Source organism: Hippopotamus amphibius, chromosome 7, assembly GCF_030028045.1.
Source record: "Hippopotamus amphibius kiboko isolate mHipAmp2 chromosome 7, mHipAmp2.hap2, whole genome shotgun sequence".
NCBI lineage: Eukaryota > Metazoa > Chordata > Mammalia > Artiodactyla > Hippopotamidae > Hippopotamus > Hippopotamus amphibius.
Genome location: NC_080192.1, coordinates 89,884,003 through 89,899,056, shown reverse-complemented (window position 1 = coordinate 89,899,056; position 15,054 = coordinate 89,884,003). Strand labels below are relative to the sequence as shown.

The 15,054-nt window shown below is 50.6% G+C and overlaps 1 protein-coding gene across 1 annotated transcript; it reads right to left on the bottom strand.

Annotated features, from left to right (window-relative positions):
* Positions 1-12,141: 12,141 nt before the first annotated feature.
* Positions 12,142-13,769, bottom strand: ASPRV1 (aspartic peptidase retroviral like 1). Its single transcript, XM_057743229.1, has one exon. The coding sequence runs from the start codon at positions 13,542-13,544 to the stop codon at positions 12,774-12,776; it is 771 nt and encodes a 256-aa protein (XP_057599212.1). The 5' UTR covers positions 13,545-13,769; the 3' UTR covers positions 12,142-12,773.
* Positions 13,770-15,054: the final 1,285 nt, after the last annotated feature.

Below are 15,054 nucleotides of genomic sequence, written 5' to 3'. Positions count from 1 at the left end.
TCTGACCGATTCCTGCCTTGCCCTGCTGATACTCCCATCGCCCAGAAGGTAGAAGATGATGTTTTCATGAAGCGCTGGAGCTAATTCTGATCAGCAAAGATGAGCGGGCTGGCCAAGTGGAAGGAGAGATTCTCGGGGGAGCACTGCATCCCTTAGACAACCCCAGAGGGGGTCCTGGGTGACGGTCAAGCACACACACTCTGGCCGGGTGGATCCACAGGCCAAAGCCGACTCCACCCTTCCCTCTCTGGGTGACCTGGGGCAGGTGTCTTGGGCTCTATTTTTCGCGAGTCTGTACAGCGAGGTTAATAAGAGCATTTACTTCCTGGGGCTATTGGGGGGATTAAGGGAGTGGAAAGCCCAGTGCCGAGCGTTTAACACCTATAAGCAATTATGGTTACTCCTCTAGCAAGGAGAGAGGCTGGAGGAGTGTTGGGAATGTAACCTAGATTTTCAGGAAACAAAATTCTGACATTCAGAAAGAAATCAGCCTGGAAGGGAAAATTGCATTAGAGGGTAGGGAAGTCTTCAAATATGTCATTCTGACTGTGCTGTTTAGACAACAAATTGTGGGCAGGAAGTGGTTAAACTGAAAGAAGGAGCAAAGAAAGGGTGACTCAGGGACAGAAGCTGACTGACTGTGGGGGAGGGGCCGTTTTTCAGGTGGTCCCTCACCCCGGTGTTGCTCAGAAAGGCAAAACTAGCCCTAAACCCCCTCAGCCCTGCAGGGCAGCTCTCAAAGAGAAGCAGGCGGTGCAGGGGTGGCTCCGAGAGAAAGGCTTGTTAAAATGCCTATGTGTTCAAGTAACTCATCAAAAGAGTACAGGATCCTCAAGTCCTGGCATTTGCACGTATCTTTCCAACAGCAAATTCAGACCAATGGTAGCTAGAGCTCTAGCCAGACTATCAACGAAGATGCCACACTTGAAGTGTGAACTCTGAGTACTACAGAGACTGTGACATTCTCTGCAACTTTAGAGTTAAAAGCTTGGGTCAAAGTAGTTGCCAGTCAAGTACAGACTAGCACAGGGCATGGTACAGCATGGGGCCTAGAAGAGGCATCAATGGAAACAGATGATCAGGGCAGGACCTGCATGACAGTGCTCTCTCTTCACCACACTTAGATCCTTTAATGTTGGGCATAACAACCTTTCGGAACTCTGTGCAAGAATCTCATTGCACTAAGGAAGAAGAAACGGTGTGTGTTTCCTCAGTGAAAGGGTGAATCATGAAATTGATCATCTTTCTCTTCTTGCTTTGGCTACCAGGAAGCTCAGAGCCAAATGCACACCTCACCTTTAGTAATTTTGTGAGATCCAGCGATTTGTAGATTGGTGTCCTAAACTCCCCCTAGTCTTTTTCTCTGACCTTGATTTTTATTTTAAAAATTTCCTATTTAGGGAGTTTCCCGGTGGCCTAGTGGCTAGGATTCTGGGCTTTCACTGCTGTGGGCCAGGGTCAATTCCTGGTCGGGGAACTGGACCCACAAGCCATGTGGCCAAAAAAAAAAAAAATCCTATTTTGATATATGTAATTTTGGAAGTCATTTCAGATCCACTTTTGTAGACAACAAGCAGGATGGTCATATAGGAGCACTGCCTGTGTATAATGAAAAATGTTCTGGTCTTTTCTTTTGCAAGCAGGGGGAAGTGAGGTTGACTAAGCAAGGGTGAGGTTACGAGGGTCAAGAGTGAGGAGAGGGAAGGTGAGTGTGTTTTTCTTTAAGTAGTGGAAATAAACTTGCCAAAGTATAGAAGGGAGCTGCCTCACGGCGGAAGGTAACCCCACCTCGTCTAGAGGAACCCAGCTCCTCCGGTGGTTTCCACAGAGGCTGGAGGCAGCGGCAGAGTCAGCCTGGGTCTGAGTCACCTGTCAGAAGAGGAAGGAACACCGCCCTTTCTTCCTAACTCAAGAAAGTTCATTGGATTGAAAGTAAATGAGAATAGTGTTTTTACAAGACTAGCGTGGAATCTGCTCTAGTGCATATTTTTAAAAAGTAAATCACCTGCAAATTTCAGGCTTTTTTTAACAAATTACTCGTGGCTCCACCAAGGTTAAATGAGTTGAGGCAAGTGGACCTGCAAGACGGCGACTGGTGGCGTGAATGGAACACTGTCCTCAGCCCTGACCCATTCAATCGGGCTCCGGGAACTTGGAGTCAGGCGTGGCTGGCATGTTCTCCACATCGGGGATGACCCCCAGGTAGCAAGCTGGCACCCAGATCGCCCGACAGAATCAGAATCCAAACATTCGTGACAGGCTGAAGTGAGAGGCGTCTTGGACAGATGCATTTTAAGAGATAGTACAGGCTCCTGTACTCGGCCATGAACACGCCTGTCACAGAGGGGCTGTCCCCAGGCAGGCTCAAAGCTAAGTCTCCAGAGTGGATTGGCCACCACAGAGCGAAGCCCCCGGGTCACATGAAGAGGCCCGAAGGGCAAACCAGAGCGAGGAGGGGCCCTGGGATGGGGACTCAGGGCTCAAGACAGCACTGGGCCCAGCAAAGCTTCCTCCCTGGCTTCACTCCCCTCACCCCACCCCAGGCTCTCCCCACAGCCCACACATCTAGAGCCCATGAGCCACAACTGCTGAGCCCTCATGCTGCAACTACTGAAGCCTGTGTGCCTAGAGCCCATGCTCCACAACAAGAGAAGCCACGGCAATGAGAAGCCCACACACACAACGAAGAGTAGCCCCCACTTGCCACAACTACAGAAAGCCTGCACACAGCAACGAAGACCCAACGCAGCCAATAAATAAAATAAATTAAAAAAAAAAAAAAAGAAAGAAACCCAAACCAGACATCAGATCCCAGCCTTCCTCACTGGCCCAAATGCTCCTGCGGATCTCCATCCGGCTCAGCAGCATGCCTGTGTCTCGTCAGTGGCAGGTCCCCGCCTGATCTGGCCCTGGCCACTGCGCCTGAGCTCAGGTCCTACCACCCTACCCCTCACTCACTCCGCTCCACCCGCCTGGCCTGTGGGCTGGGCCACTGCACTCGCTACTCCTGCCTGGAATGCGGTCCCGGCCACCTCCCTTCACTCAGGTCTCTGCGCGAACATCACCTTATCCACGAGGCCTCCCTGACCCCCTAAGCATAAAATTGCACATCCCCCATCACTCTCAATCCACTGTCCCCCTCACCCTGATTCATTTCTCTTTATCACCACAGGACAAATCAGTGTTCAAATGCAGCTGTGCAAGAGCAGAGGCTGAACTCTCCATTGCGGCTCTGCCCCAGCACCTAGGCCAGTGCCCAGCATGCAGCCAGCGCTCAGCAACCCACATGGATGGATGGATGGATGGATGGATGGATGGATGGATGGATGGATGGATGGGTGGATGGGTGGATGGATGGGTGGGTGGATGAATGGATGGATGGGTGGATGGGTGGATGGATAAGAAACAAACTTATGGCTCAGAGCTGAGGCAGACAATAGTCTCCAATGTCATATGCTCCAAGGGCAGATGGTGAGATACAGGGAGTGAGGTTTCTACTACCCATTAAGGACTTTCTCACCATCTGAGTTGTATGAAGGCAGCATAAGGAGGGTCACAGAAAATGCCTGAGCTTCAGAATAATCCAGATGCCTTGGTCAAAAACAAAAGCAATTTGACAGAAAACCATCTCATTGAGAACAAGTTGAGAGGAAAACAATTCAGCCCGAAGGACAATTTGGTCTAAAAAAATATTTTTCACCTTATTTTCAAAAATTGAAATTTTGAAGTAGCATGCAAGTGAAGTGCATCCTTCTGTGCCTTTTCAAATATTTTGCTTAAATTTCAGAATAGTTTTCCTCTCTGCTTTAAATTCCTAGTTTATATTTTAGCCAATTATTTTAATTCTGTTCATTTAAAAACATTCTGTTCATTTAAAAAAATGTCACACATGTAGATAAAAGTACATAAAACATAAATGTGCTGCTTAGCGAATTATTATAAACACCCATATAAACGCTACCCAGGCAAGAACCAGGACACTGCCAGCCTCCAGGCACCCCCAGATGCCCTTCCTGATGCAGAACTCTCATTACCCAAAGGGACAGGGCAACCCTGTTTCTTCCATAATCACATCCTTTCCTGCCTTTATAACTCTGCCTCCTGAGTAGGCGTCTGTACGCGCTGTAGTTTAGCTTTGCCTGTTGGTTTTAGAATATTTTACACGTGGAATCGCGCATGTCGGTGTCTGGCTTCTTTCACTCCGCAGGATGGCCGTGAGGCTTGTGTGTGTCACATGTGGCTGCAGTGCATTCCTTTTCAGTACTGTGTTGTGTGGTTTGTAACAGCAAAATGTTGGAAACAATCTGAGTGTCCAAAAATAGGGAATTGGCCAAATAAAGTATGGGAGTTTACAAAACAGAAAATACTGCATAATCCTATTTTGGCTAAAAAGGAAAAACGAGAATTAGAGAGTGAAAGAGAAAGAATGAAGGAAAATAACATCCAGATGAATGTCTATAGAGAAAGGGCTGGGAAAATATGCCACATTTGACCCAGGGTGGGTGAGTGGGTACAGGTTTCTTCATGACGTTTCTTTATATTTTCCTGGATTGACCTAATTTTCTGCTTTTTCAATAATGAGCACTACTGCTTTTGTAAAAGAAAAAAAAGACACTTAAAGGAATTTAAGCAATGAAAAAATCATCAAGCAATAATAAGCAACAATCGAAAAAATGGTTGTGGAATTTTAGTACAGTTTTAGGGGGGTTTTTTCCTCCCAGTTTATTTTCAACCAATATTTCTCCTCTACTTGTTTGATGATTTTTGCGAATTATTTTTCATAAAGTGATAAAAACAACGGATGTTTCCAACCACAGTTAACATGTTCATGAGTTTTACAAATATCTTACGCACGGTTCAGTTAATGAAGATCTCTTTGTTGGACATTTTAGCTATTCAAATTCATTTTCACCAACTTTGTCTTGCCTTGCTCTATTCATAATAGATGCAAACAACCTAAATTCATTTTAGCCAAGTCTTTGTCCAAACTGCTCTAGTGGACTGAACTGAATATTCTAAATCAGGCAGGCTTCAACACAAACCTCTCACTTCAATCATTTACCATTAGAGCAACGCTGGGCAGACGAACCTTTCCCAATTTCAACTTCCCCATCTGTTAAATGGGGAGAAAACCTACACTTGCAGGGGTTTTGTGAAACTTAGAAAGAAATGGCCACTTCAGCACCTATGAGTCAGCTCAGGCCCAGGCTCTCAGTCTCAGCACCGTGGCCATCCGGGGCTGGGGAATTCTGTGCTGGCGGGGGTGGGGGGTGGGGAGGGGAGGGGATGGGAGGGGAGGCGTCATGTGCGCTGTAGGATGCTTTGCAGCATCCCTGGAGGATGCCATCCCCAGGCGGGGAGCAACCTCCCCACCCCCTAAAATTATAACAACCAAAATTGTCTCCAGACATTGCCACATGTGCCCCAGGGGCAAAACTGCCCCCTGTTGAGAACTGCTGCCTCAGACTTGTCCGTCTCTCACACCCCATAACTGAGGTCCCCAAGTCCTGTTGCTTCTTCCTCCTCGTTACCTTGGGAATCGGCCCCCTTCCCCACTGAGCCTGCTTAGCCTTGTCAGCCAGCACCTGAGGAGCACAAAATCCCCACCAGACAACCTCCCGCGACCCTGTCTTATTCTCTGTGCCCCCATCCGCAGGCTGTGGGACGGGAAAATACCAGGGTGTGCTCTTGTTCCTGATTCTTCCATATCAGGCAAGTAGCCAGGGCTTTTAGGGCTCTATTACGTCACTGGGCCAAAAGCCAGTGTTGCTTGTAAGACAGAAAATACTTTCCTCCCCCATCTTTTGTACCTGCCCAAACCCACAGATGATAATATGTTCCAGTGCCCTGGACAGGAGGCGTGGAGTGGCCTCCGGGTGAGAGAGAGGAGATGAGGAGGACAGATCCGGCTGGACAGGGGACAGGCAGTAGTTAGTCCTGGAGAGAAGAGACACCCACCCACTACTCAGCAGCCTCATCCTAAGGAAGTGACAGGACATCACAAGGGAGGGGCTGCCTGGTGTTCCTAGGAAGGCAGGACCCAGGACCCGGGCCCCCTGTACGCCCCTGCATGGCCCAGTCAGCAGCACAGCCATGTGGCCTAAAGGGATCCTGTGGATAGAGACACTGGCATCTCTGACCTGCAGACCCTCTCCCCGCAATGCTTCAGTGCTGTTTAAGATTCTGGGACCTTTCCCCAATCCAGAGCAGGAAATGCCCCCAAAATGACTGAGAGTGACTGTCTGAAGAGCCTGGCTGAATGAGGACTCAGAGTTAGACATAATTAGCTTTAATTTTGGGGAAAAAACATTTGAATGACATTTCTCACACATCTCTGAGTTCGTGGGGAGGCTCAGATGTGTTACAAATGCAGATGTCATCATGTCACTTCCCTGCCTTCCAATTACCTAAGAATGAAGGCCCCCTGATTGCACACAGCAGAGGAAGCAGGTACTTATTCTCCACACTTGCTCCCAGGACAGACATCACTAATCAATCATGGCATCTTTCTGGCAGTGTCTGAACACAGTTCCAGAATCCTTTGCAGCACCTCCCACCAGGGTAGCTGCATAGATCTGAGTAGGTACTTGAGATGAAGTCAAGTGTTCTCTCTACTTTAGGATCCATGGACAACACCACTCACCATCCTCCACATACACATTTTAAGTCAGGATATACCGTTGGTATATACATGAATGTTAACAGAGTTTATTTTTTTCTTTCTCTAAAAAATATTAAATTTATAATGCACTTTTGAATTGAGTGCATCTTAATGCTGAAGAAATCCAGCATCGGCTATCCCTGGCCTTTTGGGATTTCCTAAAAGGCCATACAGGACCCTTATACCTGGCCCTCTGTCTCCCCCAGCCCAGTCACCCCATCAGCTGGCACCAGCCCAGCTTGCTTCCCTCCCTGCCTCCCATTTCTCCCTGTACCCTGCACGGTCTTGGGAAACAACCACTTGCCTTTCAAGACTCAGCTTGAAATACTCTCCTCTGCGGAGCCCTTCCTGACCCCCATCCCCACAATGAGACCCTCCCTGTGCCCCTGCAGATGGGACTGAGGAGGGGACACAGCACCTTAGCCACTCTAAGGCCCCGGGTTCCTTGGTGGGGCTGCCTCCCTCTTCAGACTGTAAATCCCTAGAGGGCAAAACTCACTTCACACACTTCCCAGGGCTGGAAGACACTCTAACAGGAGCTCAGAGAGAAGGGGCAGGGCAATGCTGGCCCCAGGTGAGTCCCACAAGTGACTGGTGGAGAATTCACCTCCATCCAGGCTTGGGTAAGGCTTGCCCACAGAATCTGGGCAGTCAGAACTTGAGAACCAATTTATGAGCCCACAATGAGAAACAATAGCTGGGTGGACTGGGTGGTCAGAGTGGCCTGACCAGAGTTTGCCCTCCTTGCGGCCCAGCCAGGGAAGCTGCATTCATTACCTGGGGTTGCTTGGCAACAGTGGACTCTGGCCAGGACAGTGACTGATGGGACTAGAACGTGTGGTGGCATCACGTCTGACAGCTGCCTCAATGTCTCCTCAGGGGCTGAGGACCAGGTGGGCAGGCCAGTTGACCTCTCTGGGGCATTGAGGCTGGGCACTCCCTCAGCATACCACAAGAGAGGACTTATGGCCTTTGATCTCTGACTCCAGCTGCCTTGCTGATGGATACATTGTGTCCTCAAGGTAAATTAATACCCACAGACAGGCACCTAAGTACACCTGGGAGCCTTCACTGCCTTATGATGACTGCAGTCGGCTTTCATAGTTTATTTGCTGCCAAGGACCACCCACACCTGGCACTGGATAGGTGATTAATAATTGGTTGCTTCTGGGTTTATTTCACATAGGCTTATGGGTTAGCAATTCTGAAACTACTTTCTGGGTATTTAGGATTGAGCAAATAAATAACCTGGAGTCAGGTTTCTCACTGGAGATAGAAGTTGCAAATATGGAAAGGGGGACGATTAGAATAAACCTCATGGTGCTGGAGGTTCAGTATGAACTCATATTTTAAATATATATATATAGAGAGAGAGAGAATATATACAGAGATACAGAAACATACATAGATGTACTATATTGTTTTCTTCGCTCTGACCACTGAGAGGATCTAGGAGTAAAGACACCCTAATAGTTAATAAGCACACCCAACACCCAGATCCTGGTTTCTAAATACCAGACGCCACCAAAAGGAACCAGGGCTCCTTGGCGAAATGGCCAATTTCAGGGGTGGTACAGGGAAGGTACAAGATGAACCTAGAACATCTTGTGACAGGTGAAGAGTTCAGATGATGGTGGGGACATGTCCCAAGAAGACAGAAACCAATTTGAAGAGTTTCCCAAGGCCAAATTTAAAACAATTTGAGCATCAAAATAAATAATGATAGTAACAGAGTATAACTCACTGAATAAAACAAGAGTCTGTGAGTCTACAATTATATGAATAAATAATAAACAGATAGGAAGGGAAAACTCTTTAGAGTTGAGTGCCTGCTAACCAATGCACAAGGGTAGAATTAGAAATTCACCACCGGCAGGCAAAGATCATCAACAGATCTAGTGGGTGACTGATGAGAAAGGCTACTGATACAGTCTCAGGGCATCAACTCATTAACTATACAGGGAAAATACATGTAGTTTACAGCGGGGAAACCTGGCAGAAACCACTTCAACCAACTAACTAAAGTTAACATCACCAGTAATGGAACAAACAGGTATCCTGTGCCTCCCGATATGATCCACTGAGAAGGACACAATATCACTTTTGGGTATTCCTGCCAAAAACGCATAACTTGAATCTAATCCTGAGAAAATATCAGAGTCACCTAAATGTAGAGTCACATTCTACAAAATAACTGACCAGGGCTCTTCATAAATGTCAAGGTCATGAAAGACAAAGACAGACTGAGGACCTGCTCAGATTAAAGGAGACTAAAGAAACATGATCACAAAATGCAGTGTGTGGCTGGATTGGATCCTGGACCAGAAAACAATTGTTTTCTTTCATTATAAAGGTCATTATTGGTATAATTGGGAAAAAAATAATAAGGTCTGTAAAATAGACAATAGTAATATTATAACAATGTTAATGTCCTGATTTTGAACACTGTATCGTGGTTAAGAATGTAGAGGTACATGTATATCATATTTACAATTTCCAACAGTTCATATACATCTAGATACAGAAAATGTGAGAGAGAATGATAGTTAATTGGTAAAATGTTAATATTTGCAGAAAGTTTGTGAACCATATTTGGAAATTCTTTGTACTACTCTTGCAACTTTTCTGTAAGTCTGAAGTTATATCAAAACGAAAGCTTAAAAAGAAAATAAATGTTTGCTGGATAAAAGCATGAAGAATTATTTAGCACCGCTGCTGGAATTAGCAGGCATTTAGTGTATGGTGGTTATTATTAAAGACTGTGGGGACTTCCCTAGTGGCGCAGTGGTTAAGAATCTGCCTGCCAATGCAGGACACACAGGTTCAAGCCCTGACCCGGGAAGAACCCACATGTCACGGAGCAACTACGCCTGTGTGCCACAGCTACTGAGCCCATGTGCTGCAGCTACTTAAGACTGTGCTTAGAGCCCGTGCTCCACAACAGGAGAAGCCACCGCAATGAGAAGCCTGTGCACCTCAACGAAGAGTAGCCCCTGCGCCACAACTAGAGAAAGCCCGCACACAGCAACAAAGGCCCAATGTAGCCAAAAATAATAACAATAAATAATAAATAATTAATTTTTTAAAAAAATACTGTCTGGTGGGGGCCACGAGTTGCCCCTTAACTAGAGGTATCAAAATGTTCTAGGCCAGGGATTTTCAAACATGTGTGTGTGTAAAAATCACCTGGAGATTTTGTTTAGTGCAGGTTCTGCTGCATGTCTGAGTGGGGATGAGATCCTGCATTTCTAACAAGCTGCCAAGTGATGCTCTCGCTGCCTTTCTGCTGGGCCAGGGATCACCCTTCGGGTCACAACCGGGTGGATACAGCTGGATTAAGACCAGGGGATCTGGACCCCCGCTGCACTTTAGGACCACCCAAAGAAGCGGCTTTAATTGATCTTCCCAGGTGCTTCTGATGGGCAGCAGGATTAGACCTTCACATCACTGCCTGCATCTGTCTCCTCCTAGCCGGCGTCTCCAGTTCAGACCCTCAGTCTGAATGCAGCCATGGCTTCCAAGCTGCGTTCTTGGCTGCTGCTTTACTCTATCCTATACCCAGAAGCCAGGTGGATCTTCCTGCTCCTTCACGGTTCAAACACTTGCGTGCAAGTCACGTGCAAACTCCCCACCCAGGAGTCAAGCCCTCTGTGACTTGTGGCCAAAACCCACTTTACCCAGCGGCTCGTCAGTCTCCCAACTCCGCCCTGACACTCTGCTCCCAGAACAGCACCGTCCCCATCCTGCAGCCCAGGTTCTCTTCACACGATCGCACTGGTAACGGCCCCTTCCCTCCCCCGCCCCAGGAGCCCCCACCCCCACCCCACACAGCACCTGTCTTGTCTCACTCTGGTCTCCAGGTAAGAAGCACCACTTAGTACCTTCTTCCACGAAGGCCTGTGCCGTGATGTGTCCGTCTGGCTGGGCCCACCTGGGGTGCTCGCTTTCCTCCAGGAGAGAGAGCTGGCTGAGGCCTGCTGACTCAGATGCTCTCCTCAGTCAAAGCAGGGGAGGAAGGGTCTCTGTGGCTGGCACACAGGTCACCCTGTGCCCGTTCACCCAGGACAGGCCTCGGCAGCCTGCGTGCACGGGGAATTGCAGGGAGGGGACACCTTGGGTGTTGCCCTGAAATTCTGGCCTGACGCCCAGTCCCCCCCCCCTTCCCCGCCACCGTTCCCCTGTCCACCTCCCACCCACTCTCTCCCCTCCCTCCTTCAGCCCAGCTGGTGGCTAGCACCTGAAGGACCTAGAGGAAAACAGCGCACAGGGAGGTGCCACCCAGGTTCTCCCCTCGGGGGAGGCTTTGGCCTAGGACAGAAGCTGCGTTTGTTAGGAGTTGAAGACCTCATTTGAGAAGGGGGGTGGGGACCTGGATGCCACGAGACGACCTCCTTCTCCACTTCTCCTCACCTCCAAAGCAAGGCCTCTGGCTGGGCCGCCCCTTCTCCAGTCCTCACGTTCCTGGGGAAAGACTTCCTCCTGATCCAGCACCGCCCACGGCCCCACGTGCCCTGGGGCCGATGGAGCTAATTCCTGTTAAGATGCTGGGCTGCCCAGGGAAGGGACTTCAGCAATCAAGGGGATTAGGGGCTGAGCGGTGCCTCAGTTCCCAGGAGAGTCACAGCCGGAATCCGAGGGACGAGCACCCACTCTCGGCTCAGGGAGGTTCAAGGTCAAGTCCCCAGAGGCTTCTTGGGAGAAGGCTCGTGCCCACCTCTCGCTCGCACTCAGGCTGTTTCTCTCTCCCTCAGGGAGGCCCAGGTGTATACTCCCAGGAGAAGCTCATTCCACCCTCATGAAGGGAAGATGCCCTTCCCGCCTCCCATCAAAAGTTTTTGAAGCTTTGTACCCTTTGTCTCCCTTTGGACCAGGGGGTTTTCAGGTTCCCAGCCCTGCTGAGTTCTAGAGAGAAGGGCAGGAACTTGGAAGCAGATATGAGGTAGACCCCTAAGAGAGATGAGCCCCATTCCTGGATCTGGGATGTCCTCCCTCCCCCCACCCCCTGGCTCCTCCAGAATGCCCTTGGGCCACCACATGCAGGTTGACACTTGGTCCCCAACCTTGCTTTCTGCCTCCAACTCCTGGCTCCCCCGTGGCTGTAAGAACCCATTTTCCAGGCAGATGCCTTCTCAGGTGTCTACAATAACCATAACTTTCCAATCCCCAATCAAGACCACAACTTTAGGGTCACTCTTGGGTATGAGAGGCAATTTGGATATTAAATTACTGTAGTTTGTAATAATTAGGGGAATCATGATTAGATTAGAAATGACAAGAATTATGAGGAAATAAGTCAAGATATTTGCAATTGAGGCTGTCTTGGAAAAATCTAAGCTACATGGTCACCATATGTGTTCTCTTCCATCTCCAAGCGAGACCCTCTGTAAATATTTAAAACATCCTCCTCCTCTCCATTCACTCCCTGTTTTCCCCACACTCTCACATCCATTACATTCACCCCCAATCAACACATTACATGGTTTTTCCATGAGTCAACTTTATTTGCTTTTTGAAGTAATGAATTATTGGTACAAGGCTCAATGGGTTTCAAAGCAAATGACAGAAGGAAACACACATTGTGCTGGTGGGAAGACCCAACAGTGAAGAATCCCAGAGCAGCTGTGACCCTCACCATGAGAGCTGGATCTTGCTTGTAAGGACCCTGCAGCCACCACCCAGCCCAGCCGAGATGGGCTAGCTGGGCCCAAGGGTGGCTGAACCACAACTCAAGGGACCTGAAGGGGTCCCCTGGTCCTCTCTCAAAGACAAGCATTTCTAGCCAACTTGGAACCTTCTTCTAGCCTCTGAGTCTTTGCCACCAACAGCAGCTTGACAACCACGAGGACCCTCTCCCCCTTTAAGAAAGCCAGCCTGCTCTCCCTCACCTGTTCCTTTTCCAATGGAAGCCTCCCCCATCAGGGGCAGGTGAAGGCCCCTGCAGAGGGCAGAGGAGGAGGAACAGGAGGGGAGCAGGAGGGCAAGAGCTGGTTTTAGAGGGCTGGACGAGCCCAGTGACCCCCTGAGGATAGATATGTGCCCTTCCCCTTTACCTTGGTGGGTCCTCCCGCCAATATCTGGGGAGTGAGGCAAAGGGGGCTTCTCAATAGGAGAGCTACTGCCGCCCCTCCTCTGAGGAGGACCCCACCTCCTCTATGAGCTCCAGGTCGAACTCATCTTCCAGGGACCCTCCCACAGGCAGAAGGCGGAACTTCTTCCCTTTCAGTGTGCACGTGCGATGCTCAAAGTCCAGGATGGCGTTGTGGTCCTGGAGCACGTCGGTCCCAATGATGGCTTCTTCCGCACTTGCGTTGGCCACTAGGAACGCTGCCTTCAACTTCAGCTTGCCCAGGGACACCACTGTATCCCAGATGCCCAGGATCTTCATTTCAGCCCCGTTGGCCACTTTCACCACATTCTCAAAGGGGCGCAGTGTGTCCAAGTCGCCATCAGAGACCTCCTCCCACAAGCTTGGGTGGACCACGGAGACCTGGGCCCCAGAGTCCACCAGGAACCTCACAGGAACTTCTCCAATTTTCCCCTTGAGGTAGTAGCCCTTACCCATGCTGTTGGCAAAGACGATCTCCTTGGGCTCGTGGCTGTGGGTGGTCCCCAGCCCCCCGAAGGTCTTCAGGAGGGTCTCTTTCACAGCCCCGTAGTCTGCCTGGTCCTCGGGACTGAGTCCACTGTAGACCTCCAGGGCTTCTCCTCTGAGGGACTCTTTCAGGAACCTCAGCTTGCTGACGTGGTCCCAATGGTTGAGGTCGTTGATGACCTCAAAGTGGTGCAGCCAGAGGTGCGGGGCCACATTGGCGCCATTGAAAGGCTTGGGGATGAAGGCATGCTCCTGGCGGCCCTCCCGGCTCCTGGCTCCATTTCCGGCCATCCCTCTGCTCTCTGGAACTGCAGCAGCAACGCTCACTACACAGAGACAGGCAAGAGCAGCGTTGGCGCCGTCGCTCTGGAGAACAAGGCCTCTCCAAGCAGAGTGTTGCTTGGTGCCTGATGTGGGCAGGCAGGAGGGACCAGGTGAGGGTTGTCTGACCGACTGCTGGGTGCAGAGGCTGCAGGGCGCAGAGGCAGACAGCTGCTGTGGCCTGCTCACTCTGCAGAGCCTTTTTGATGCCTAGCCTGGGCCCCCAGGGCGTCCCACTTACCTTTGCTCTGGAAGCTCCGCCCTTGCTCCTCCCACCCTCCTACCAGCATCCTGTCCAACTAGCAGGATGGGTGCCTCACCCTTCTGCATCTATCAACGGGACTGGTGCCCGCCAGCCCACGGTGCAAGAAAGACCAGCCTGGGTCAGAGGGGGCCTACTCAGGTACCCTCCCCAGCCTATGTCCCACAATAACAGATGAGGACGAGGAGGACGTTGGCACGTCCAGGCGTGTGTCACCAGCTGGAGGAGGAAGGGGGAGGCAGGGACCAGAGGCCTATCAGCTTGTAGACTGTGGAAGACCCTTTGCCCTCAAGCCCCAGGGACACCTCTGAGAGGTTTAGGGAAAGGAGCTTACACTTACTGCACTTCTGCGCTGTGTGAGGCGAGGGCTGGGTGCTCCTCATGCGTCTGAACCAAGTGGGGAAACCCGTAAGATTCTCAGGAGAAGGAGACGCAAGAGAGTCCCAGAATCAAGAATCCCAGAAAGATTTTCAAAGGAGGGCACACACACACAAATGTTTTCCATGAACACAATTGCCACAGTAACTTCCCCTCGCTGATCACACCTAATGGAGAGCCAGCACCTTTGTGGGCTGGGCCTTGGCCCGTGCCCCCTCGTCAGGGCCCTGAAGTGGGCCGGTGCAGACCCTGCACTTACGAGAGTGGGGGCCAGAATCCGGAATCGGGCTCCAGCTCTAGCTCCACTCCTCTCACCGTCCAGGAAACTTCCAGGAGCCCCTTCCCCAGTCCCTCATCCAGTCAATCCTGGAAAGAGCAGCCAGGGGAACAAAAAACTCCTTTTTGTTCCAAGAGGAAGAAACGCCCACCATGTCGGCACAGCCGGTGGTGAGAGTCTGGAAGGCCCTGGATGGAGGGGGCTGGCTGTGGGACCCCTTGCTGGGGGAGGGGCTGGGAGGGCGGGGGACCACCCCGGGCCACCCCATGGATGCCCAGAAGGCAGACCTGGGAGTCCTCGGGCTGGAGCCTGACTTGGGCCTGTGCAGGGTCACAGGGGCTGTTGGGGCGGGGGGTCTCGAGGGCACATTTGTGACCCCGTTCGAATGTCACCCCCCCGTGGAGCCCTCCACTCTGGCCTCGCTGCTGCGCCCACTTCCAGCTGAGTGGGTGTGGCAGTGCGCCGTGCTGCTTCATTCAGCTCTGTCTCCTGCACAGGTACCACTGTCTCCAGGCCACACAGAAACTTACTCTGGGGCCCACAGGTGCTCTCTGCTGGGCTCC